This window comes from Borostomias antarcticus (assembly GCF_949987555.1).
Source record: "Borostomias antarcticus genome assembly, chromosome: 2".
Lineage (NCBI taxonomy): Eukaryota > Metazoa > Chordata > Actinopteri > Stomiiformes > Stomiidae > Borostomias > Borostomias antarcticus.
Window position 1 is genome coordinate 39,651,772 of NC_140235.1, and position 26,920 is coordinate 39,678,691.

The window sequence follows — 26,920 nt, forward strand, 5'->3', positions numbered from 1 at the left end:
CCCCCCCCCCCCTCACCCTCCCCCGGGGCTGGCCAACCGGAGGGAGGAGCTAGTGGACTAGTGGTCCTGCAAAGTAGTGTTTAAGCCCCGCCCCACGGTCACCACTTATGTCATCACTGTCTTTGAAATCCCATCCTGCCGCACCTGCTCTGTCAATCCCCATGTGTCCCCACTAACCCCTCACACCTCATCTCCGCTCCGCCTTTCATCTTCACTTTCGCTCTCTCATACATGGCAACTAGCTTCATGTAAGAGTCGTCTTTTCTCATTAGTCTGTGTCTGCTGTCTCTGTCCTGTATCGTTCCTTCATCTGATCTGAGGTCTGCATTTCACTAGGTAACGCCACAATTCTACTATAGCAGATGCGTTTATTATTCTCAGAGGGAGCAGGTAGAAGTGTTGTCTGTTGTCTTTTCGAGCTTTCTCTTCAGTTATTTGCATGTGATGAATTGAATGAAGCATAGCCACCGGATAACATCAGCTTATACATTAGGCTATGTCTTCTTAGGATAGCATCAAGCTATACATTAGTCTGTCTTCTATAGATACATAGAGACGCATCATACTAGGGAAAATGCAACTTTTGTCAATATTCCATGAAGCCTAGTTTGCAATCTGATGTTAGTATTAGTGCCCTTGTCTCGCACGATTGATTTTATAGATATGTTTCCATATCTAAATTAGCTACCGAACTCTCCACAAGTCTAAAACTCATTCCTGAGCCGTGCACCCGAGTAAAGTCCATAGATTCAGGTTACCTGTCTGTATTCAACAGCTCCAAGGCAGCGCTGACGTTTTCGGAGGTTTCAGAGGTGACTGGTCTTGAGATATGGAGCAGAAGGCAGATACAAGTTAAGATTATTGATTCAGCTGTTCATACGCATAGAGAGGGGTGGTATTGTCACCTAGAGAGAGTAATGACTTTGTCCAATAAGACATTATTTAAAAGTATTTTCCATTCCTTTCATGTCCATTCCTACTTGTACATAAATCCTACATTCCTGTCCTTTGTTGACTACTTGATAGTGTACATTTGCAATATCCACTGATCCAGTGACCATATGTTTACTTACTAAACAGTATGAAGTCATTGTTGAAACTCTGTTCCCTGTCCGTCCTAGCTTTAATCGTGGAAAGATATTGAAAATATATATTTATTCATATGTGGCTGTTTATAAATGTGAATATGAATAGTTAGAGAATGAATGTACGAAATGAATATTAGTATATGAATACAGATACATATATGATTCTTAAAATCTATCATAGAAGAATACTGATAAATACTGTTTATCTTATTCCTGTTTGTGCAGCTGTGTATTCAGAAGTTATTTTCTCTCACTACTCAGTACATTTCTCCAAGTATTGTTAAACTAGCAGAACATACAGTGACAATCCCGGTGTTAAACGTTTGAGGTTTGAGTTTAATTTCTCATTACCAAGAAAAATAAAGGGAACTTGGTATGTTTTGTTTTGCTCATACCATTGAGCCTTTTGTAACAATTATTGTTTATAAAAACAAAACAATTCATGTTTGTTGTGCAACAGGAACCCAGTTTAGGGACTGTAATCATGATGTACAGTAGATCATATCCATGATGTACAGTAGTTCATATCCATTGCTGTAAAACAGCAACATGACTGTCCTTGCTCAAATAGTACTCCGTAATGCCATGCTTCTGTGCATTGATTTTAATTGACCATACGACTTCATATCAAAGCATGGCAATGTTGTTGAATGTTCTGTTGGTAGATAATGATATTCTAAGTGTGTGGGTGTGCGTGAGCGTGTGGACACGATGTAACTTAGTCACAGGAAGTCTGGAGTTGTGGAGAGCGATATGTGGTATTCTTTGACCTTGCTGCAATAACAGTGACACTCGTACAGCTGTTGCCATTCAATGATGGTGTTGAAAGCACAGGCCCTCTTTACTCTCTCAGGTAAGAAGAGTGGGTCAGTCTTAAGAGTCCACCATGTCTGTTGGTCCGTAGCGCTGTCCCCATCACGTAGTGGAAACACTGGCACTCGCAGACATTGGCTTGGATATTGTTACAGCTTCTAATGTCAAATTCCGCAGTGGGAATAAAATCAATATATTACCGACCCAGTGGAATCTGAACGGCTAGGGCACATACCTGATCACTTTCATTCCTCAACAGTGCTCTGTTGTTCCGCTACCCCAGGGTTCTGTGAACAGGGTGCCACGCCTGATCCTGTACAAGTAGAGGACTGCTGTTGTACATCCCAGAAAAGAAGAGCAATCTTTAATTGACCGTATGTAAAGCCAGGCATGTCAGCAGCTAAGCCCAGTGTGACAACATTTTGAGGAGGAAAAAAAAAAAAGAACAAATTAAATCGTACTTTGTGTCTCATCTATCTCAGGCATTTGTAGATATGTGCAAAGGAAGGCTTAAGTTCACATGTTCTGTCCCCTCCTCCCTACGCTGTAGAATTGAGTTATTTGCAGATTCTAATGTGGCTATGAACCTATGCAATCCTTTCAGAGCTTCTCCCTGTAGACACCACTGCGCTGTTGTACTCCGTAGATGTCTTGACCCCGCAGGTAGTGAAACTTGTGATGTTGTGATCCAGAAACCTCTTAAGTTTCCCTGATGTTTTGCCAAAAGTTCAAGCTGTTTATGACATCGTCCTTCTGAGTGTTATGACATCATCCTCTCCGTCTCTATGGCACCCGACCCCCTTGTCAGAGCTATGACATTCTGTGTGCACCTTCTATTTTTGTGAGATGATTAAAATAATAACAAGAAAGGGATGGTGTAATAAATGTATAAATGTGAACGGACTCGTGTGTTGAGTATTAATTGAGGTGCACATTTTATTGTAGAATGTTTAATTATTCACTTTGACTGTTACGTACTGTCGGAACTGAACAAATGAGCTGTAATTAACCCTGCTCCCTCTGGACAGCAGCTAATTCTGCTCAGGTAAGATAGTCTCGTTACCCAGATAGCAAGCGGATGTGTAATAATTCTGGGCCATATATGGGCCGGAACTAAGCCACAAGGGCCAGATCTGGCCTGTATATGGCCCAGATCCGCTTGCTATCTGGGTAGCTGCCAGCTATTCCTTGGTACTTCCCTTTTACTGGTCCTGTTGACATCTCTTGTCTCATGTCCTACTTGTCTCATGTCCTACTGTGTATCCTTATTTATGACCAGTGAGATGGAGAGATATGACAAAGGTCACCCCTTGTCCTCAAAGCATTTTACTGGTAAGACATGGATGACTGAGCAGTGTGATTTCACACAGAACAGGACTAGTCCAATCGCAGCCTACAATTATGCTACTGTACACCCGTTTATGATCAATGTACAGGCCAAGTACAGTCGTCTGAAAACAAAAACGAGGATATTTACACCCTTTGCTCTCTCACTATTACTTATTGTACAATAGACGTTTTGATAAACTTGCTCTGGATGCCCAGGAATAGTTCCTTGTCTAGTCCTTAGCACTGAACGATCTCTTTTCTGTGCTCGACAGACCCGCAGAGGGAGTTGGGTAGATGCTTCTCTCTGCCCTCCAGCACCATGGACATCGGGCAGGCTGCCGACGAGGAGCTGATGATCCACGAGGGGGCCGGGGTTCCCCGACCGCCCGCCAGCACCACGCCCATAACACCGCCATCAGATGGGAACGCCTCCCAGCCCCTGCCATCCAACCCCTACAGCCAGCCTCCGACATCCGTAACGCAGCCATTCCAAAGTCCCCCCGCTCCTACCACCCCCCCGGTCACCTCGCCCGATGTCTTCCTGCTGGCGCCTTTTAAGACGGCCGAGAAAGATGTGTTCACCGGCGCCACCGTCCTCCCGCCCCACAAACCTTCCCTGCCTTTCGATGTTTTCCTCCAGGCCCCCTTCGGGGAGAGACGGACCCCCGCCGGGAGTACCGCCGTTTCCCCCCGCCCTCCTCAGCCAATCGCAACCCCCCCTTGCCAGATCCAGCCAAACAGCCCCTGTCGCCAGGTCTCTCCGCCCCCCTGTGCGCAGGGCCACGCCCTCCGGGCTCCCGTTGCCGAGCCCCCGCCTCTCAGCCGACAGGCTCCGCCCACGTTCCCCCGCTGCTCTGAGGTCCCCCTACCCCAGCAGCCGGTGGCAGCCCACCGCGTGGTGTCCAGCGTGGGACAGCAGGCCGCCGTCGGCTCGGTGGCCGTGGGGCCGCTGCATTCCTGGACCATCGGGGGGAGAGCTGTGATGGACCCTTTTTTCGGGGCGCCCTTTCACCCCAGATGCCCACAGGGGAAGCCTTGATGCAGGGGCCACGATCTCACCCGAGGCCAGCCCGAACCCCAGACCTCCAGGGCCTACGCCCAGAGCAGCAGATGAGACCCAGCCCGGCTCTGAAACCCTGGACCGCCCGACATGAGAACCGTTCATCGTCCAAGAGTGTAATGGAGAATCCTCAGGCGCTCTCATTCAAGGGTTACAGTGAACACTCATTTTTGTGAACACAGTATTAAAGTTAACTAGCTTTTGCATTCCAATATTCTAGTTTAAACACCTTTGCTCTACCTCAGTTTACTGACTGTTGTTCAGATTAAGTGCGCTGGTGGATGTTTGCAGCACTTTGCATCCTTGAAGGTATACTCTACTATGATGCAGTATTAAGCCAAAGATTTTCAGGATCCATGAACAGTGAAAGTATTCTAGTAACTTTGGCACATAAACTCCAGGGATGATGTTTTTAGCTGCACAACTAAAGTGTATACTCTATCATTGCCGGTGATGTTTTAGCACGATTATGAATGGTACACTGATGTCATGTATGCATGTATTGTACGAATTAATTAATTTTCGTGAAATTAAGTTCACTGTTCTATCTTGGGAACAGGATATGTTTTGTCTGGTCTTCATACATTTAAGTTGCAGTAGCTATTTCATGCAAAGTTTCAGTGCAGGTACTTATGTAAACAACGTTTTATCAAGAGTTCTTTGTCTAAAGCAAAATGACCATGTTCTCAAACTTTTAAACAACATCAAAGAGGATTGATAAATTGGATGATAGATTAAGGTGCAATATAAGTACTTTTTTTTTTTTTAAAAGGGAATCGTTTTTTGAGGATTTCAGTTACAAGAGGAAGGTCCAAAAAAGGTTATTATATATATACTGTAAATTGACAAAGACAATGTAATGTCTCTTTCTCATATTTAGAAAATTATTTTGCACCTACAGTATAATGTTAAGGCTTAGCTGTTGCACCTCATCACCATGCATAAGATGTAAAAGGATCATTATTTGGTGAGAAACAACTTGATAGATATAAGTGTTTCTGCAATCCCCAAAAAGTGTGATGTGCATGTTATGCAAATTTACATTTTGGATTAGCAGGTTAGCATGATGTGGGCAAAAGCTTGATCTTAACTATCAAGTGCTTTTTTCTGAATCCAACATGGGGCTATATACAGGATGAAGGATATTTTCCTTGAAATGCATGTAACAACATAAGCCAGTAAACTTTTTTTTGTAAATTGTTTCACAGGCTATGATTGTCAATATGCTACTCGTAGATTGTACATCACAATATGCTTTTCAGCAATACAGTAGCATGCTTTTTTTTAAATTGTATTTTACAATAAAGTGTATTTTATGATGAAAAGCTTGCAATTGATTACTTGAAAAAGTTTGTTGTTAAAGTCCAGTTTTAATGAATCTCTGGAGTCTCCTTTGGTAATGAAGTCCAGTTACGTTACTCTAACATCCTGTATGATGAGACAAGCATCCGGGTTGAGGCAAAAGAGGAGTGTGTTAGCTAGCTAGCGTAGGTACTATATGCAAACAAACACACAGTATAATTACTTACAGTTTCTGCATAATTTCCATGGACAGTTTATTTATCATTCAGAAATAGTTTATCTGAAAATCCTGCATTGTACTGACCCAGGTTGGAAAAGCAATCGCGCAAAAAATGGCTAGTACACACTGCCAGTGTTTTGCCAATTTCAGCGGGAACGTTGCCATTAAAAATAAAATGTATCCACTCCGCTATTCTGTCCTTCGAGCTTGGGAGACGATTTTTGCTGCTAAGTACATCCAAGAACAGAGCATTTTCCGTGTGAAGACATTATGCTACTGTAGCTAGCGGGACCCGCAAATAATGTCAGCCTTTACAGCCAGGTAAACAAACGCAGGTGATTGGAGGTATTCAGATGAGGGCGGGATTATTATAATACGTCCCCGACTGTGACGTAATTTGACACGGGAGATTTGAATGGCTTGCTGGGACTGGCTTTTTTTCTGTTTTCATTTTGGCCGATCACAACAAAGTGACGAGGTTGTTTCACTCGTTTGGGGACACTCTGGCACTGTTCTAGAGATGGCTGAAGGCACAGATGAAAGCCAGACCCGTTCTGTTTTGCACCTGGGTGGGATTTTTGCTTTTGCTTGCAAGGCCATACAGTAGCCTACTTGAATTAAAATATGTGCTCTTGAATTAAAAGGATGTGCTCTCACTTTATGACAGGATAATGACTCCATACTCTTCAGAGCTGTGAATGAGTAATTGAGTGGCACATGTTTTATTTAAGCAGAAACTGATCTGCTCATGTCTCATTAGCCTCCTGTTTAGCGTCAGTTGTCAGTTGGTTACGAACAGACCTGCCGCCCCATTTGTGTTTTCTGAGTGCTTTGAGAGGCTTGTCCTCCTCAATCGTCTCAATAAATCCATAGTCGACCGTTGAAACTCGACCAGCCAGATTCCGCGAAAGGACAATGATCCGAAACTAGCCTTCCCCCCCTTTAATTTTAATCTAGCATGGTCTGTTCAAGAATATTGAACAAAGCATTCTGCAAAGAGTCCCGAGGTCTTTCCAGCCTGCCGAGCTCTCTGAGTGTGTCGGCCACACCGGCCACACTCTGCCAGCGTGGCAATAGTCTTTGTTTTTACTGCCTCCGGTTGTGTGCCACCACCACCGAGCCCACCATCCCTGGTTCCCTCCACGGCCACAGGCATGCCTCCATGAGCTCACTCCCCACAGGATCATGAGTCTGTCTGCCTCTCTCTCACATTATATAATAGATCCACTAAACCACCATCAGGCAGCTCTATTCACGCTAGTTTCAAGGCTAATAAGTTCCTGCTTTGCCAGAACTTCCTCAGTGAACTTGAGTTAAAACTAATAATGTGTGTGTAAATATGGATGTCACACAACCGACAATTACGGTGACACAGTATTCATAATAGCGTTATACTGAGCTCACAATAATGCACATCATGCATTTTGGATCCACACCAAAGTAAAACCCGTAACTGAGCGCAAAATCACATCCATACAGTACCATACAGTACCATACAGTACCATAGCCATTCCAAGACATATCCTTTCAATGTACCATGCCACTACCATTTTAATTTCCCTGGTTGAATTAGAGTTTTGATTCAAAACTGTAGCATTCCTGGTGTGACCCATCCCAGACAGCAATCTGATCAGGGCCATATACAGGCCAGATCTGGCCCTTGTGGCTTAGTTCCGGCCCATATATGGCCCAGATCCGCTTGCTATCTGGGATTATTACTGATACAAAATCCATTTATTGACCTGACCACTCCAACAATGGCATGCCAATGTGTTTTGGTATGACGTTCAGAATGATGCAATACATTTGACTGATCTAACACATTATATTACTCTAATTCAACGTGAGATGAATGAATAGGCTAACGGCTAAACATTAGCTTGTATCCAGCCCCTGAATCTGAATTTTCAAGATAACGAAATGCAATTCAGTCTGTCATGTTTCATGTTACATGTTACATGTAACAATTTCCACCGGCGACACCTGAAGGAAAGCATGTGTGTGTTGTGTGTTGTTTTCGCCACTCACGCGTGTTCTACTGTGTGTGTGTGTGTCACTGTGTGGTGAATAAAAAAGACCCTTGAGGTCCTAGAATTATTATTTTATTTTTTTTAAACTCTGAATGAAGTCTACAATACACATGCACCATTCGCCTTTTTGAAACTTGAGTTTCAACGTTTTCGAAAACATTTTCCCATCATATGCTCGCCCGTTTTCATTTACACGGTTTCAAACCCAGTAAACAAATTTATCAGAAAATGTTTTAAAACAAAAAATCTGTCAGAGCAAATGTTGGAAAACTCATTTACATTGCAGCCAGTCAGTGTCTAGACACAAATGTTTCGCCCCAACTTGTGTCTTGCACACATTATCAAGCTTGTTTAAGTTTCACTGAAATTATAACCTTCTGTGTCATTTTATGGCTTCTGGCTGAGTATGAGCATCATGAAAATAAAGCAGGAAATTATTCATCTCTCTTTGTTAACAGCTAATCTTTATAATAAGGGCCCCTGAGCCCATCCATCTATTATTGATTTATAGCGGAAGGACACTGTTGACGCACAAGAGTATTATATAAGAACATGAATTCAAGCAGAGACCAAATATTAAAAGCCAAAAATATCCTCTTAGTGTAAAGTCTGAAGGTCCATTATTGTACCAACACTGGAGAGTTCAGAACTTCTAAACAAAGAAGTTGAACTTGATGATAGAACACTGTGAAGACCAATGGTAAAAGCAAAAATCTGTGTCTTTGTGTACAGTAGCATTCACTAGAATGTTTTCTCTCAAAAGAACTCTATTGAAGCTCAGTGGTCTGTGATACTGTACATTCTGTCTGTGATACTCTACATGCTGTCTGTGATACTGTACATGCTGTCTGTGATACTGTACATGCTGCATACTGATATTCTCCCTTATGAGAATATCCTTAATTGGATAAAACTACATCAGCGGAAGGTCAAATGCTGGACGAGGTTCACAGGTCAGCCTCTTAACGCTAGGCCTAGAGACTCCTTCCCAGATAGCAAGCGGATCTGGGCCATATACAGGCCAGATCTGGCCCTTGTGGCTTAGTTCCGGCCCATATATGGCCCAGAATTAATACACATCCGCTTGCCATCTGGGTTCAGATTTCCTCACTTAAAGTGGATGGAAACAATAAAAAATGCATCGCAGAACCAATCCAAGAGAGTTTAAAATGAACCATTCTGCATTGCAGAATAAGATTTGAACCAATCCAAAGCAGCAGGCATAGTTTTGTTACTTGTTTATAAACTAAAGCTGTCTTGCCTGTGTCTCTATTGGAGAAGGCAACAAAATGAGGAAAAATAAAATATTTACAGGAAGTACGCTTTACCCTCAAGTGTGTATTTATACTGTGTAACTTAGTTTTCATGTAAATTGTTGTTGTTTTAGGCATATACTACTACAGTACTAGCAGCTTACTAGGCTACTACTGCTACAAAATCAACCTCAACCTTTTCCAGTCCGGCTTTCGCGCCCATCATAGCATAGCATAGACGGCATTAGTCAAAGTTGTAAATGACCTCAGAATTATTGCTGACTCCAAAGAGCTCTCTGTTCTCGTCCTCCTGGACCTGAGTGCAGTCTTTGATACTGTAGATCATGCGATCCTCATCAAAAGACTGGAGAAGTGGGTTGGCCTCTCTGGTCCAGTCCTAAATTGGTTTAAGACCTATCTAACCGGTCGTGATTTCTTCGATGCCCTCGGTGACCACAGCTCAGAAAAGTTTCCTATGACCTGTGGGGTGCCCCAAGGATCGATCCTAGGACCTCTACTCTTCAGCCTGTACATGCCGCCCCTTGGCAGTGTCACAACATAGCTACCATACCTATGCAGATGATACCCAACTCTATATTTCTGTAACACCCAGTAATTACAGTTCGATTGACTGCCTTGTTGTGTAAGTGTATTACAGACATAAATGTATGGATGTCACATAATTTCCTCCAGCTAAACCAAGACAAAACAAAAGTACTGATCATTGGTGACAAAGCTGAAAGAGAGAAACTATCTGCACATTTAAAAACTGGCAATTGACACCAAATGCCAGGCTAAAAACCCAGGTGTCATATTTGACTCAGATCTGAATTTCGAAACCCATATCAAGAATTTTACCGAGACATATTTTAACCACTTAAGAAACATTGCCAAGGTCCAACCGTTTCTCAGGCTGACACTGAAAGACTAATGCATGCTTTCATCACAAGCAGGCTGGACTACTGCAATGCTCTACTGTCTGGCCTACCAAAGAAAGCAATCTCTAAACTACAAATAATACAGAATGCTCATCAGTCCTCACTAAAACTAGACGGTGGGCACACATCACACCAGTCTTAAAATCACTACACTTCCAGAATTCTAGAATAGACTTTCAAATACCTTTATTAGTCTATAAATCTCTCCACAGTCACGCACCTGAATACATTTCAGACATGCTTGTCAGGTACATGCCCAACAGACCACTCAGGTCCTCAGGTACTGAACTCCTAACAGTTCCAAAAGCCAGGACCAAGAGACACGGAGAGGCAGCTTTCAGTTTCTATGCCCCCAACCTCTGGAACACCGTGCCAGAGTACCTAAGAAGGGCTGAAACAATGGAAATCTTTAAGCGAGATCTTAAGACTTACCTTTTCAGTCTAGTCTACAATCACTATCCAGGAGCTAGAGACACAGAAAGGCAGCCTCCAGCCTGCTTGTGAATCCTCTGTATACATTGGTGTATCATATCATAACATCCTGTTATGCACTGTGTGTATATGTAGATGTGTATACAGATGCTGGTTGCCCTGAAACTGGCACATTCTGTTTAAATATCTGTGTTGCTTTTATGGCTCTGCGTGCTACTAACATTTTTTAGCCTCCCCTCTCCCTAGTGCCTCTCTCTCTCCCTCCTACCTCCTAACCAGGTCCAGTGGCCCCACCGTTACCCACAGACCACCCTCTTGACGAGCTCTTTCCCACTCTGTCGTCAGCTGTCCCTATGCAACCCCATCCCTTTTTACCCTTGCCTCTCTGCTTTCTGTCTCCCCACCTCTGCTTTCCGGCGTTCTCTATGAGCCTGTTGTGCTAAGTGCTTCCTGTGCTTTGTTATATGACTCACTTAAATATCATATTAGAGACTACATCGATAACTAACACATAATGGCCTACATATTCTCTGTAACTATCTGTGCACTCTCCTGTTTGTCATGTCTCTCTTATGAAGTATCGAGCCCATTTTTACTGCTCTGTATATATGTTTTTAGCCAATAGACAAACATTTCCAGGAGCTTGCTCGATCGTCTCGTTGAGAGGGGTCAGGGAATAATTTTTACAGCTCACTTTTCTGGCCCCCGGGTGAAACCGTTGTTTTGCTTCCCTCTGGAATAGGACCTATGCCCCCCCCCCCCCATTGCATTATTTGTATAGCGCATTGTGTTGCCTCTGTGTATGAAATGCGCTATACAAATAAAGTTTGATTTGATTTGATCCCTCAATGTGTTTGGGAATTATTTTTATATTATCTTTTACATCTCATTCATTCAGCAAGTTGTCAGCTACATTGCATTTTCAAAAGGCCAGTATTCTGTGGCTGGTCCCTGGTTGGACCATGATGATAGAAATGTTGAGTTTCACGTTGAGTTTGAGTCCACAAGACATGCCATCCATTCCTTGTGCTCTGAAAAAAACTTAATCTGTTCTTAAAGTCTGAGTACAAAGGAACACCAACACTTTCTTTTCCCAGACAAAGGTTTGTCATTCTGCAAAGATTCCTTATAATGCATTTATTGAAATCCATGATAAACATAAGATTCTGTCGGACAGCAACATGTAAAACACATCAAAAACACACCTACAGTATGAGTCAATAGCTGAGCTCTTGCGTCTATTTCTTGCCGTTTTAAATATGTGCACGTCTCAGACGTGTGTATTGACTGAGAAAAGCAGTTAGAGAATTCAGCATATTGCATTGTATGCTTTAACAAAGACGCTTAACAGAATTCCCAATGCCTAGAGAATAAGAAATGCCCAATAAACAGGAGAAGTGAAGTAAACAATGTACAAAATCAATGTTCCCATCTTCCCCTTCATCTGCGGATAATACTGTACCTTGTATTGTGTTTCTGAGGACTGGGACTGGCCACGATGCCCACCCAGATAGCAAGCGGATGTGTAATGATTCTGGGCCATATATGGGCCCGGAACTAAGCCACAAGGGCCAGATCTGGCCTGTATATGGCCCAGATCCGCTTGCTATCTGGGCAGCCTGTTCTGGTGCTAATAGTGGTTTGGTTTGGTTAGCAGAGAAAAGTGCCGTATTGGTGGACGTTTCATGGTTCCCTCCAAAGATCCAATACAGCTCAGTTCTTTGTCAAATGCCTTGACCGCCCCCCTCTCTTTAACTTGTAAGTATTGGTCACACCCTAATGAGAGGGACGCGGGGGAGGGCGAGAAGGGGGCGGGGCTCTACATGGGGGTGGGCCCTGAGGTGGAGGTGGCAAAGAGCCAGTTGGGGAAGGCGGTGTGGGGGGGCAAAGGGGTAGAAGGGTGGGTGGAGTTAGGGGAGGGCTAAGAGAAGTCGGGGGCAGAGCTCTGTTTGGAGGGGGGGTGTAAGGCGGGGGGGTGATGGAGGCGGGGGGTGGAGTGGATGGCAGGGGTGGGAGGGTGGACGTTGGAGAGGGGGGCATGTGTGCGAGGGTGCCCTGTGAGGGAGGGTGATGATAGCTGTGAGGAAGGCTGTAGATGGGGGTGGAGGGGTGGTTGTAGATTGGGTAGCGAGGAGCAGGATACGATTTCACCCGGGTGAAGTTTATGCACCTTCCCTGTATTTCAGAGGAGAAAGATAAGTGTATAAGAATTGACTATTCTACAGTAAACTTTATACAGTGTCATTCACTAGTGGGCTTATACACAAGCTCAATGATGCCTGATAATGCATTTCAACTACAGCCCAGATAGCAAGCGGATGTGTAATGATTCTGGGCCAGATCTGGCCTGTATATGGCCCAGATCCGCTTGCTATCTGGGAGAGAATGTGATCCACTGAGATCTCTGTTTCTGTTTTGAGACACTTCTGACACATGAAGAATGTTCTATTTTTTTGCCCAAACGCTAAGTCCAATTTGGATATTTAGTAGGACTTAAGCAACATGCTAGATACTGTATACAGGAAGGGATTGAATTCTCAAAGATGTCCTCTCCTTCTCTCCTCTGTTGTCAGAGACAAAAGCAACCCAGTCAGTGAGGCTGGAATTAGGGGCAGAAGTGGATGGAAGTTGTCATCTGCCTCTAATGGCTTGAGCAGACACAAGAACATACCTCACGGTTTTAAACCTCATTAAACCTTCCTTTAATGTACATGCCAGGTACGCTGTGTCCCGTTTATAAGCCTGCGTCTTAATTCATGGCCTTGAGAGCGTCGGTCCTCACTCTTCACACGCACTGTTTCTTAAGGGTTTTAAAGGGCTTTAAATTTCTACCATTTGTTTTCCATCGTATCTCCTCCGTTCCGCAGGCTGCAGCCTTGGCTCGCCTCCTCCCTCCTCCTCCCTCCTCCTCCTCCTCCCCTCCCTTTCCTGAGGTTTAGCGTTCTTCCTCTAGAGGATTGGAACCCGAGTCTGCCAAGCCATGACATAGTGGGTTCTGTGGCTGTTTAACTTTTTCCCTTTGAATGCTTTTGTCTGCTTCTCTCACAACAGTTCGAGATTAGCTAGGCCTAATAGCCTCGTCTTAAAGAAAATACAGTGCATCTGCAAGCCTGTATGATAAGTATATAATATGAATCTTGCTCTTTTGGTTCAGGTCGATGAGTATTAGTCAACGATGTGGAATAGCTAGAGAACGATCAACTAACAGAGCGCTTCATATCTGGCTCATGGTCCCACACAGTGGCAGAGTTGGCGGGGGTCTCACCTTGTCTCCAGGATAGGGTCTCATCACAGACACCCTGTCGTAGCCCTTTCTCAAGAAAACCCACAGAGCGTCCAGTTTGCCCTAAAATGCAAAAAAGATACAGTATAGAGAACATTAATTCAAAAGGTCCAGTGTGATTATGAAAGAAACAACAAGTGAAAGTACCAACAGGCACACTCTCACAACGTTGTGGTGCTGGGAGTGAATCCCCTTAAATGTTTCATTTTTCATATGAAAGAAATACCCACACACCTATCTTCTCTTTCCCAGATAGCAAGCGGATGTGTAATGATTCTGGGCCATATATGGGCCGGAACTAAGACACAAGGGCCAGATCTGGCCTGTATATGGCCCAGATCCAATTGCTATCTGGGTTGTTTCTTCATCACCATCATTATCATCATCATCATCATTATCGTCACATGTCAATAATGATAAAACCAAAGAGGTGCACAACAAGGATAAAAAAGCTGCATGTGTAACCGAACTGAATTGGTTAAACTCACTCCTCGGTACCAATATGCTACCGCCCACCTGTGCCATCAAACTTTTCGGTGGCACGTGTGCATAGCTGGCATTGTTTACCCGAGATTGAACAGCTTTTGTCTAAGATGTCTGAGAGCATTCATTATACTGTAATCATGTTCAGGCCCACACACCTCTAGAATCCATAATGGATCGATTTTCTCACAGAATAATTACGTTGGAAACAATCTGACAAAGAGTTGTCGACAATTTGATGAGCAAATCATTCTAGTTATAGTGTGTAGAGGCTCATTGTCCCGATGTGTGGAGATGAAAAGGGTGATGTGTTTTGTTGGGAGTGGCAGCAGCAGCACTGCAGACCCAGAGAAGTCAACTCAGTTCATGTCTGGTTCAGATTACCGCCTATCCAGCTGACGAAGACGTTATGAAACAAAAAGAAATTAACTGCTTCCTGGATACACTGTGCTCACAGGAACTACGGCAAAGAGAGCTTTGTTTTGATGAGTATCATCTTCACAATACATAATACTCTTACTTCTCAGAGAAACTATAACATCAGTTCTCCGAGGGGAACATGTTCTCTGTTTGGACAGGCCTGACAGAACCGAAATCCCCCCCCAGTCCACTGACGACCCACGCCTTGCCAATGACCTGAACGAGTTCTACTGCAGATTTGACAAACAATGCCACCCCCCCCCCCCCACACCCCCAACCCCGGCTCCCTCACCCTCCAGCCCCAAAAACTCATCCCCCATTCCAACATCTGGACATCCCCGCCGCTGCCCCCCACCCCTCCTCACCATCCTAGACAAGGATGTGAACCGTCTGTTCAGGAAACAGAACCCTCCGGAAAGCGACCGGACCGGACTCTGTCTCCCCCTCCACGCTGATGTTCTGTGCTGATCAGCTGTCCCCTGGTGTTCACTGACATCTTCAGCAACTCAGTACCCAGATAGCAAGCGGATGTGTAATAATTCTGGGCCATATATGGGCTGGAACTAAGCCACAAGGGCCAGATCTGGCCTGTATATGGCCCAGATCCGCTTGCTATCTGGGTAGAGACATGCCATGTTCCAGCCTGCTTCAAGACCTCCACCATCATCCCTGTCCCCAAGAAAACAAAGATCACCCCCAGATAGCAAGCAGATTCTGGGTAATTCTGGGCCATATATGGGCCGGAACTAAGCCACAAGGGCCAGATCTGGCCTGTATATGGCCCTGATCCGCTTGCTATCTGGGCCGGCTTAAATGACTATAGGCCTGTCCATCTGACCGCTTGAGCGCTATAAACCCTCAGACTGCATCGCACTTTGCACTCATGTTTAATGAACTGTCATGCTCTCTGGATGGCAATCGTGCTATCAGTTCTGATGAGCTTGTAATTATTTTGAATTCTACATGTACAAATATCTTGGACTTTGTTGTCCCTTTTAGATCTAAACGCACTAAAGCACGTTCTGAGCCACGGTTAAATGATTCCATACGCGCTCTCAGACGTTCTTGTCGCCGTGCTGAGAGGAAGTGGAAAAAGGATAAACTCTCTCTCTCTCTCTCGAAATTCTGCGTGAATGTTTTTCAGTCTACCAGAGAGCCGTTAAAGCTGCCAAAATGGAGTATATATCCAATCTTGTCTCCAATAATAGTCACAAGCCTCAGGTACTGTTCAATATTTTCGACTCCCTTGTAAACCAAAGTGATAACTCTCCCATGGTGCCATCGCCCAATCTCTGTGAGAGACTTCTTACATTTGTTATTGAAATGTCTGCTCTAAGGCCAGCTGCTCCCATGACCCCTGACCCCTCTGCTCCTCTTTTGCCTACTGGTCCTAGATCAGTTTGAGCCAGTATTCTCTCCTCACTATCTAACCCCAGATAGCAAGCGGATCTGGGCCATATACAGGCCAGATCTGACCCTTGTGGCTTAGTTCTGGCCCATATATGGCCCAGAATTATTACACATGCGCTTGCTATCTGGGAATGTGGTTAAGAAGTTACAGCCTTCAAACTTTTTGGTACTGTGGCGTCCACTGTTCTTGTTCTGATAAATAACTGCCTTAGCTCAGGGTTGCCTTTTATGTCCGAAGTTTTGGAGAAAGTGGTTTTTATTCAGCTGCAAACATTTTCTGTTCCCCATTATCCTTATGAAATGTTCCAGTCTGGTTTCATGCCACAGCACTGACATTTTTGAAAGTGTTCAATGTCGTTCTTCAGTCAAAAATCTATTATATCGAATACAGCGATGCAATACACTAATAGGATATTGTTGGCTTTTAACATTTGGTCTCTGCTTGAATTCATGTTCTTAAATGATACTCTTGTGCGCCAACAGTGTCCTTCGGCTATAAATCAATAATAGACAGATGGGCTCAGGGGCCCTTATTATAAAGATTAGCTGTTAACAAAGAGAGATTAATTATTTCCTGCTTTCATTTCATGATGCTCAATGCTCAGCCAGAAGCCATTAAATGACACAGAAGGTTATAATTTCAGTGAAACTTAAACAAGCTTGATAATGTGTGCACGACACAAGTTGGGGTGAAACATTTGTGTCTAGACACTGACTGGCTGCAATGTAAATTAGTTTTCCAACATTTGCTCTGACAGATTTTTTGTTTTAAAACATTTTCTGATAAATTTGTTTACTGGGTTTGAAACCGTGTTAATGGGGATCTGAAAACCGGCGGGCATATGATGGGAAAAATGTTTCGAAAATGTTGAAACTCAAGTTTCAAAAAGGCGAATGGTGCATGTGTATTGTAGACTTCATTCATAGTTAAAATAAATAAATAAATAATTCTAGGACCTCAAGGGTCTTTTTTATTCACCACACAGTGACACACACACACACAGTAGAACATGCGTGAGTGGCGAAAACAACACACAACACACACATGCTTCCCAGATAGCAAGCGGATGTGTAATAATTCTGGGCCATATATGGGCCGGAACTAAGCCACAAGGGCCAGATCTGGCCTGTATATGGCCCAGATCCGCTTGCTATCTGGGCTGGCTCCCAGTGCGTTCTAGAATTGATTTCAAGATTTTGATGTTTGTTTTTAAAGGTCTAAATGGACTGGCACCTCCGTATCTTGCCAATCTCCTGCACTTTCATGCCCCAGCTAGAGAACTGAGATCCTCTAATGAGCTGCTGCCGGCTGTCCCAAAGACTCGGCTGAAGACCAGAGGTGACCGAGCCTTTGGGGCGGCGGCCCCTAGGCTCTGGAACAGTCTGCCCCGGCACATTAGGTCTGCCCAGACCGTAGAGATGTTTAAGTCTTCTTTAAAGACTCATCTGTTCTCCCAGGCCTTCAACTCAGGTTGAGCTGGACACCCGATGGCCCCTGTATTGTTCTGTATTTTATATTTCTTATTGTGTATTGTGGATGATGTATTGTAGTGTTCTGTTGTGTGCTGTGTGGTTTGTTGCTCTGGAGCTGTTGCACTTTGGTCAACCTCGGTTGTTTTAAATGTGCTTTATAAATACAATTTGAGTTGAGTTGAGAAGGTCTTTGAGCGCCTTTTTCTGCTGCACCTCAAATCCATCACAGACCCACTCCTGGCCCCCTCTGCAGATCACCTACACAGTAAACAGGTCTGTGGACGACGCAGTAAACATGGCCCTTCACTACATTCTTCAGCATCTGGAACACGCAGGCACCTACGCCAGGATCCTGATTGCGGATTTTGGATCCGCCAAGAAGGTGATCGGCTGCAACCTGCCCCTCCCTCCCTCGTCCTGCACAACCTGCCCCTCCCTCCCTCGTCCTGCACAACTCCAGGGCTCTGACGCGGGGCCAAGGAGATTTAATGAACTGAATTTGCGTGGTGAATAGAAATGGTCGGCAGTTTATGAAAAAGGATTCTTTCTCCGGAGAGCAGTGCCGCTGGATCACGGTTGTGTCCTAACACCATGAGTCATTCACGAAAAACCAGGCGAGGTCAAGCCTGGCTTATGTGCGTGGCTGGCTTGTTTCTGTTCAGGACTGGAAGGACGGAAGGTATTCATGCCACTGAAATAGCTGTGAATTGAAATGACATGAAGTAACCCCCCCCCCCCCCCGACCCTCCCCCCCGCTACAGACCACAGCACCATTGAGAGACACCGTCGATAGTCACTTGCGCAATACCTGAATGTACTGTATAGAACGCACCACACTCACATATCACACACACATCTACACATACACACACATGATCTGAACATCCTGTATACTGTAGGACACACCACACTCATATATCACGCCGTACACAAATACACAAGTATACACACACACACACACACACACATACACACACACACACACACACACATACACATTACACTCTGCATACTCACTGTATATACAAACAACTTTTTATTGTCATACAGTGGTTGCACACAACACACGGTGATGGGGCGTCAACGCCGAAACACACACACACACCCACACCCACCCCCCCCCCACACACACACAGTGACAGCAGTGTACCTTGATGGGCGAGTACCATTTCTGGGGGCTGATAGGTTTGTGCATGCCGTTGTTGAGGGTCCGTGTTGGGGGCAGCTCAAACTCCAGCTCGGGCATCTTGACACGGGCATTTTTGGCCTTCTCCAGTTTGGCCCCCTCCTCTGTGGACCCTTTGTCTCCCCAGCGGACCTGAGCAGTGTCAGGGACAGACACGGCAGCGGTCATCTGAATGGACATGATGCTCCCCAGATAGCAAGCGGATCTGGGCCATATACAGGCCAGATCTGGCCCTTGTGGCTTAGTTCCGGCCCATATATGGCCCAGAATCATTACACATCCGCTTGCTATCTGGGCTGAGCAGGCCACATCGTGTAGACATTAGCCTGTGAAAATAAAGGCTTTTTTTCCCAGAACAAGAGGGCCTTGGCTCCTCTCTTTTTGCTCTAGCTGTTTACCTCTTTCCAAAGAGCACCTTGTTTTTTCACCACTGCTGTCTGAGGGTTTCAGTGACTGTGTTCAGTGACTGTGTTCCAGTGACTGTGCTCAGCGACTGTGTTCAGTGACTGTGTTCAGCGACTGTGTTCAGTGACTGTTCAGCGACTGTGTTCAGTGACTGTGCTCAGCGACTGTGTTCAGCGACTGTGTTCAGTGACTGTGTTCAGTGACTGTGTTCAGCGACTGTGTTCAGCGACTGTGTTCAGTGACCGTGTTCAGCGACTGTGTTCAGTGACTGTGTTCAGTGACTGTGTTCCAGTGACTGTGTTCAGGTCCTCACTTCCATTCTCTTGATGCCACCGACTCCACGGCCACCGTAGTAGGACGCGTCCACCGTGGGCCACCTCTTCTTGGGGTATCCATCCTCATCCTCATCCTGAAGAGAGAGCAAGATATGACTGAGAACACAGTTATTCTGTTACTTCTATTCTCAACCCAGATAGCAAGCGGATGTGTAATGATTCTGGGCCATATATGGGCCGGAACTAAGCCACAAGGGCCAGATCTGGCCTGTATATGGCCCAGATCCGCTTGCTATCTGGGAATGTGTTACCCTACGCAAAATGTTTTAGGATCAGGCCCGTAGCCAGCCTTGTGGAGGGGGGCGTTTGTTTTTTTCCAAAAGTGGACCGTATCGTTTCGATTTGTTGACGGGATGGGACGGGGGAGGTGGGGGGGGGGGGCAGGTTTTTTGGATTGTCAGACGATTTGTTGACCAGGGGGGAGGGGGGGAGTGTGGACCTTTGGTATAAATTCGGGACCTTTGGTCTTAAATTCGGGACCTTTGGTCGTGAGGGGGGTGTGTGTGTGTGCAGGCGTGCGTGTGTGTCTCTTTCTGTAGGACAGAGAAAGAGCATACTGTATTACTAGTGTGTATCTATCCCTCAGTCCTTTATCGTTATTCAGAGCAGCTCTGGAGAGAAACAATGAAAGGTCTTACAGAGCTGTCCTCCATCGCGGGAGGTGGAGGCTCATGGATGATCTGTGAAAATGGAAATTGAAATGGGTGAAAGATGTTTTCAAGACCTTTGAAAAGGGTTTCTCAGTGATTTCCCACAGCTGTCATCTTGTCATTTGATTAAATGGTAAATGGACTGCACTTATATAGCACTTTTCCACCCTAGCGGCACTCAAAGCACTTTACAATGGCCTCTCATTCACCCATTCATACACACCAATGGCGGTAGCTGCCATGCAAGGTGCTCACCTGCTCATTGGGAGCAATTTGGGGTTAGGTGTCTTGCTCAAGGACACTTCGACATGTGGACAGTCAGAGCTGTGATTCGAACCACTGACCCTTCGATCATTGAACGACCCGCTCTACCAACTGAGCTACAGCCGCCCGATTACCTCTTTCTTAGTACATGGCAGTGACTGGCCTCCGTACTTTGACATTTGTTTATAGTCTGTTCTGACTGTCTGTGTTTTACACAAGTAACGCTCCACATTTCTTTGTTTTATCCAATATGGAGTAAAAAGATCAGTAGGACATTTGGCTTACAAAGAACGCCGTTACTTTCAGTTGTTTTCAGCTTGATAGGCTAGTCAAGGACAAAATGGCCGACCAACCTACCACTGTGCAGCAGAGAGGCCAGAACCACCACAGCAACGCTGCCGTCAACAGGAGAAGAAGAATGAGAAGAGCAATGGCCAAGAATGTCCCATCAGACTGGAGGAGGGGGGGGGGGAAAGACATACAAAATGATGTTCTGAACTTATGATGAAGTCGATAGAAACAAACCACCAATCCACTCTCCACTTAGTCGGGACGGGAGCTGTTAAATCAGTTGTACTGTATTAGTGAGTCGATCAACGGCTAGGAGACAGACGTCATCCTGAGAAGCGAAAGTCAAATTGTTCAGTTGTGGCCATTTTGAAGTCACACGATAGCTACGGTATGCATGGCCAGGTCAGCTGTGGTGGCAGTGCGGTCGGGTACTCACACAGCTGACTGTGGTGATGGTGACAGAACTGGAGATGAAGCTTAGACCGTTATTCATACTGACATGGAGGGTGGCGGACCTGTGGATGAAAGCAGGGTAGGGGGTGCTGTGACAACTGGCCCCGCATAACCAGTCTAGTCATTTATATTACGTCTATTTCATTGGAAAGACCAAATTGCAGAAGACTATTAACGGACAGCACCCTTGCTGACTACATTTTCATGACATATTACATATAACAAGGTGATTGAAATGCAACAGAAAATGATATCCACAATATTCACATTTCAGATATGCAATCACTGAGTTTGTAATTTAAATTATGTTGTCATTGAGGTTGAGCAGTAACAGGTTCAGAGTGAGGCTACTGATTTGATTGGACGTAGTGATAATTATGTTAATGAGATGAGTCACTCACGTTCCCTCCTTTTCCAGAACGGGGGCTGGACATAGCAGGTAGGTGTCCCTGACCACCAGTGGCCTCTTCACTAGGAAACAGTGGACAGAACTCCATCAAATCAAATCAAACTTTATTTATATAGTGCATTTCATACACAGAGGCAACACAATGCGCTTTACAGAGAGCAATGGGAGGGTGGGCATAGGTCCCACCCCTACATATTCCAGAGGGAAGCAAAAAAACAGTTTCACCCGGGGGCCAGAAAAGTGAGCTGTAAAAATTATTCCCTGACCTCTCTCAACGAGACGATCGAGCAAGCTCCTGGAAAATGTTTGTAAAATGTTAATACTATTATACAGGACCACTGTACTGTATCTGTCAGCACAGGTCAAATGACGGAAGTGAAAAATTACACTAAATAAAAAAAAAAAACTAATTGGAAGTGAAAAAGGCTGTACACACGTTTGACAAATTAGACTATACCATTGACAAGCTTTTCATTGACACGCTTCTTCAAAGAATAAAGCTCAAACTGAAATATCATCGGAGCAACTGTGAATTTTTCTCTCCCATATTGGATTCCTGGTCTTCCTGGCCTTCTGTTGCTTGTGGAAAATGAAGCAACTGTAAGTCATCTTGGAGATTGAGACTGTGGTTTATTTACCCTGGCTGTGCTGAGCGAGAGTCTAGTGTGTGCATAGATGGCTCACAACTGTGGTGGGATCCACATTCCCCCCAGACATCTGAGAAGGTCTGAGTGTTATACCGGCTGAGGGCGAAGCAAAGAGAGGTGGCGCTGACGTTTGAGAGGGGGCCCAGAAGGGGGGATGTGTCACGTCAACAGAGGTAGATCATGCTATCCCTGGCTACACGTCATCTAGCCAAGAAAAACATTTCCCTTTTTACCCACAATGCCTCAAAGAGCTGCAAATGCTATCGATAGAGATCTGAGACAAAGGGCAGAAGGTTTCGGTTCCCTGAGCTCAAAAGGGCCAGATCTGGTCTGTATATGGCCCAGATCCGCTTGCTATCTGGGAGAGAACAAACAATAAGCTTGGATCATGAGGGCCACCGCCACACGGCAAAAACAATCATCAAAAACAAAGTCAATATCATCCACAATCAAAACTGTCATAGCAAGGAATAACACTTTCAGACTCCTCCCAGATAGCAAGCGGATCTGGGCCATATACAGACCAGATCTGGCCCTTGTGGCTTAGTTCCGGCCCATATATGGCCCAGAATTATTACACATCCGCTTGCTATCTGGGCTGGCTTCCTATTGAAGTCATACAGTGCTTGTCAGTGCAGTGCAACCACAGTCAGTGGTCAGTGGTCATTTGTCCCCTGCTGAAATGAAAATTGGACAGAGGACAGCCACTGTCTGGGCCTAAAAGAGACTTGGTTGTTCCTTCCTGAATGCTCTGGTACCGAACAGCAGATGTACAAAAATAGCGCCAGATGACACAGCTAGATAAAGTATACGCTGCTGTTAATCAGCAGACAGCTGTGGGATTGTGGGGGTTGTAGTATAAGAAGCAAGGTTATTAATCGCAAACTTATCTTTTTAATTTAGTGTTCTGTCTTAACATGGGCCGGGTTTCCCGAACGAGTTAAGAAGCACTTAACTCCAAAGTACTTCTTAACTCCCATACAAAGGGTTGCTTAAAGGAGTAGTAAAGGGAAAATGCATGTTTAGCCCTGTTTTAAGGTTACTTATGATCGAGAGTTTAACATGTTTTGGAAAGATTTCACATCCATTGTATGACCAAAACGGTGGTAGAACAATTATCAGACTTTCTCAAAAGTGCTAGTTTTGTCAATGTTTTGATCTGAACCATTGTATATGATCATAAGTAACCTTAAAACAGGGCTAAACATGCATTTTTTCCTTAAGAAGGTTCTTTAGCGGGAAACTCGGCCATGAACAGTTCGCAGCTCATGGTACTTACTCAAAGTGAGAGTATCGTTAATGCGGAAGCTACAAAGGACCTTCTCCACATTGCGGGCGTACAGGAAGCCATTTCCACGGACAACAACCTGGAAGGATTCTGACACGAGACAAATCGGACATTTTAGAAAGCATATCAAAATACCGTATACTGTGTGTAAACATAATGTAAAAAAGCACAGTGTGAACTTGTGTCTGTATCTCAGCATGTTGTATTTGGGCATGCAGAGGACAGATGGAGTTGGACCACCACTCGCCTCCTTCACAGATGCTGGATGGTTCTACAGCCAGGATCTCAATACATGATCTCTTCAGGATCTGAATGATGGGTAGCAAAAACAAAGACATGTCTGATGGTAATGATGATGACGGAAGCAAAAGTAATAGGTCACTCTTTTTATGTTCTGAAATAAAAAAAAGTAGACCTTCCAAGCAGAGAATATTCTCTATAGAAAATCCTCATAATATAAGTACCACCCCCTTTTAAGTTGCCCATCGTACCGAGTCGATGACCCCTTGAAGCGCTTGAAAGCCGTCATTTACAGGGAATACGTGGTCCTTGCTGTCTGCTATTGTCCAAAGCTGAGATGAGAATGGTGTAACACAGAATTTTAATCCAGTTACAATGTACTGTTGGAAGATAGACATATAAACATTTCTGACGTCCTCGAAATCATTTGACATCATTTTTCTGACCTCCTCAAAATATACTGTTCTTATACATTAGTAAATCCCATTGGGCCAACTAACTGGACCTACAGTACAGAAGTATATACTAAGCTATCATACCTGCGTTTCATTGAAGTCCTTCACACCCACACAGTACACCGAAGCCCCCAATTGCCGCGATCGACTCGCCTGGTGTTCAGTTGGACATGAAAACGGACATGTTAATAGAAACCTTTTTTTTTTTTTTTTTAAGTATTACCCATCATGCCTCTGAACGTACGGTTGAAAGCCTCTGAGAGATAAAGGTGTCTGAGGTTGAAATGTGTGGTGTTGTTAATGTCATGATGGAGAATGCTGTACAGTTAAATCATAATAACAAGTCAATTGTCCAGTTTCTTATATATGGTGTTTTCTGTACCATTCTGAGGCTTTAAGACAAGATTACCATACAGTTACCCAGGATGTGAACATCTGGAGTGAAGATATATATATATATATATATATATATACTAGACCATCTGCTTAAACCAAACAACATTCTGGCTGACAGTGCAAGGCTTCGGGAATGTACTATTTTTCATCCATAAGTTCACAAACCCAAAGCTGATATATGGTATGAAAATTAGAACTACTCCAAGACTAATGTTACATGAATGAAGCAGTCCACAGACAAACATTGTTTGTAGATTTAACCACATATTTGTAATGTTGTACTGTAACAGACACACCTGTGTTCGAGAGGAGGAAATAGTATTGTTTCCTTACACTGGGAACACAAACAACCATGAATAACTTCTCAGGCTGATGCCGAAACGTGCTAGTGTGCTTTTAATAGTCCACATGGATATGCCAATTGAATAAAGGCTTTTTAATTTTTATGAAAGAATGCCTTGACCTTCTTTTTGGAAACTCAACCATGAAAAACTTAAATAAAAGTAGCCAAAAAGAATCTGAGGATTCAAAACACAAGAGCAGAAAGAAGATGGGGTAAATTGTATCGGGGGGGGGGGCGAAGTGTCTCACCTCTCTCTCAGCGAGATCAAACTGATTCTCCCTCAGCTCTCCGTCCGTCAGGGCAATGATGACACTGGCTGTTCTATATCCTAATGGAAAAGGACACTTGGGCTCAATCTCACATGCAGCAAAAGCAACACCTCCACGGAGCTTAGACATTCAGTAAGGTTGAGAGGATTGAATGAAAGATTGAAGGAATATTCATTTCTCATTTTTCACTCATCATTTATTTCTTATATGTTTTTCTAATCACCATCTCCAGTTCCGTAGTAGATTTGTTCGCTGGCCTGGAGTAGGAGAGAGTAGGAGATACTATTGATTTATTCCACTGTTAACATTTAACTCAGTGTCCCACTGTTTGACATAATATAATATCTACAGTACTATTTTTTCATTTCAATTTCATGCATAACTATACCTCCGACTGCTGCTGTAATGAACTCTACAGATCTAATAGACGACTCACCCTTTGAAAGCCTTTATGCATGAAGGTGTCCCCCCCAGGCTGAACCATGCGGAGTTCCTCAAGTCCCGCCCGGATCAGCTCCCTGACACAAATAACCCCACCGCCCGTTAGTGTCACATCGAAAACACTCGGCAAAATAAAGATTAACAACACAATTTTTCATTGGTGAAGAGATTGAACAAACAATTGATTGATTCTCTATCCATCTTTGTTGTTGTGTATGCCATATTTGATCGACTGCTACACTGGACACTTGCAGTGCATGCGATACTAACCCTGACCCTTCCTTCTAGCACTTATTGTATTTGTACTTAGCTGTTCTTGCACTTTTACTTCAACACTAGGGTTAGATGCTTGTTTAGAAAGAGATACACTTATGAGTTCTGGTGATCCTAGATAGCAAGCGGATCTGGGCCATATACAGGCCAGATCTGGCCCTTGTCGCTTAGTTCCGGCCCATATATGGCCCAGAATTATTACACATCCGCTTGCTATCTGGGTGAGTAATAGTACACTGACTGCCTACATTGAATGCACTTGTTGCAAGTCACTTTGGATAAAAGTGTCGGCTTAATGACTAATATAATATAATGTAATGAAGAACAAAACACCTGCCAAAAAGTGAACAATGAAGAGATAATGCTTTCATCAATTTGGGGTAATTGGGGTAGTTGGGGTAATTAACACCTTGGTTCAGTCATTTAAAGAATGGGAATTGAAATGACACGCCGATAAAGTGCACTAGAAGATTGCAGTGGGGATGCACATGAATATCAGTGTTCTTTCATACCTGTCTTCTGTTAGTTTCATCAGGATCCGGCCTTCTGTAGAAAATACAATAAACGACATCCGTAGCTGAGGGCTTGGAAGAGAGACAGAGGAGAGACAAAGCTTTGGTATCCTGTTATTGAAGTTTCTCTTTGTTCCTGTTTCCTTTGTAAATGGACTGCACTTATATAGCGCTTTTCCATGCACTCAAAGCGCTTTACAATGGCCTCTCATTCACGGTAGCTGCCATGCAAGGTGCTAACCTGCTCATTGGGAGCAATTTGGGGTTAGGTGTCTTGCTCAAGGACACTTCGACATGTGGACAGTCGGAGCTGGGATTCGAACCACTGACCCTTCGATCACTGAACGACCCGCTCTACCAACTGAGCTACAGCCGCCCGGTAACTGTGGGCACCTAAGCGAACAAGTTCAAATCAATATTCTGAGAATTTTCCTCATCCAATTAGACAAAATACAATATCACTCTGCTTGACAACATTTGATTCATGCCTGAATCTACACACTTAGACATGCATCACCAAGCTAATGCA

The 26,920-nt window shown here is 44.3% G+C and overlaps 2 protein-coding genes across 3 annotated transcripts in view; one reads left to right on the forward strand and one right to left on the reverse strand.

Moving 5' to 3' along the window:
* Positions 1-5,533, forward strand: part of aak1b (AP2 associated kinase 1b) — a 28,233-nt gene extending 22,700 nt beyond the window's left edge. For both annotated transcript variants that reach the window (XM_084457746.1, XM_084457747.1), the window contains exon 20: positions 3,503-5,533. In XM_084457746.1, the coding sequence (XP_084313872.1) occupies positions 3,503-4,269 (767 nt within the window). In that variant the 3' untranslated portion in view covers positions 4,270-5,533. The remainder of the gene's footprint in view (positions 1-3,502) is intronic.
* Positions 5,534-12,241: 6,708 nt separating this feature from the next.
* The window catches only part of antxr1b (ANTXR cell adhesion molecule 1b), a gene marked incomplete at both ends in the record, with an annotated part of 16,838 nt that continues 2,159 nt past the window's right edge, over positions 12,242-26,920 (reverse strand). The window contains 16 exons of the mRNA XM_084457790.1: positions 12,242-12,640; positions 13,731-13,811; positions 18,685-18,852; positions 19,439-19,534; positions 20,099-20,140; positions 20,732-20,827; positions 21,102-21,180; positions 21,520-21,589; positions 23,454-23,552; positions 23,710-23,770; positions 23,954-24,034; positions 24,242-24,310; positions 25,145-25,224; positions 25,389-25,422; positions 25,602-25,683; positions 26,392-26,463. Of these exons, the coding sequence (XP_084313916.1) occupies positions 12,242-12,640; positions 13,731-13,811; positions 18,685-18,852; positions 19,439-19,534; positions 20,099-20,140; positions 20,732-20,827; positions 21,102-21,180; positions 21,520-21,589; positions 23,454-23,552; positions 23,710-23,770; positions 23,954-24,034; positions 24,242-24,310; positions 25,145-25,224; positions 25,389-25,422; positions 25,602-25,683; positions 26,392-26,463 (1,609 nt within the window). The remainder of the gene's footprint in view (positions 12,641-13,730; positions 13,812-18,684; positions 18,853-19,438; positions 19,535-20,098; positions 20,141-20,731; positions 20,828-21,101; positions 21,181-21,519; positions 21,590-23,453; positions 23,553-23,709; positions 23,771-23,953; positions 24,035-24,241; positions 24,311-25,144; positions 25,225-25,388; positions 25,423-25,601; positions 25,684-26,391; positions 26,464-26,920) is intronic.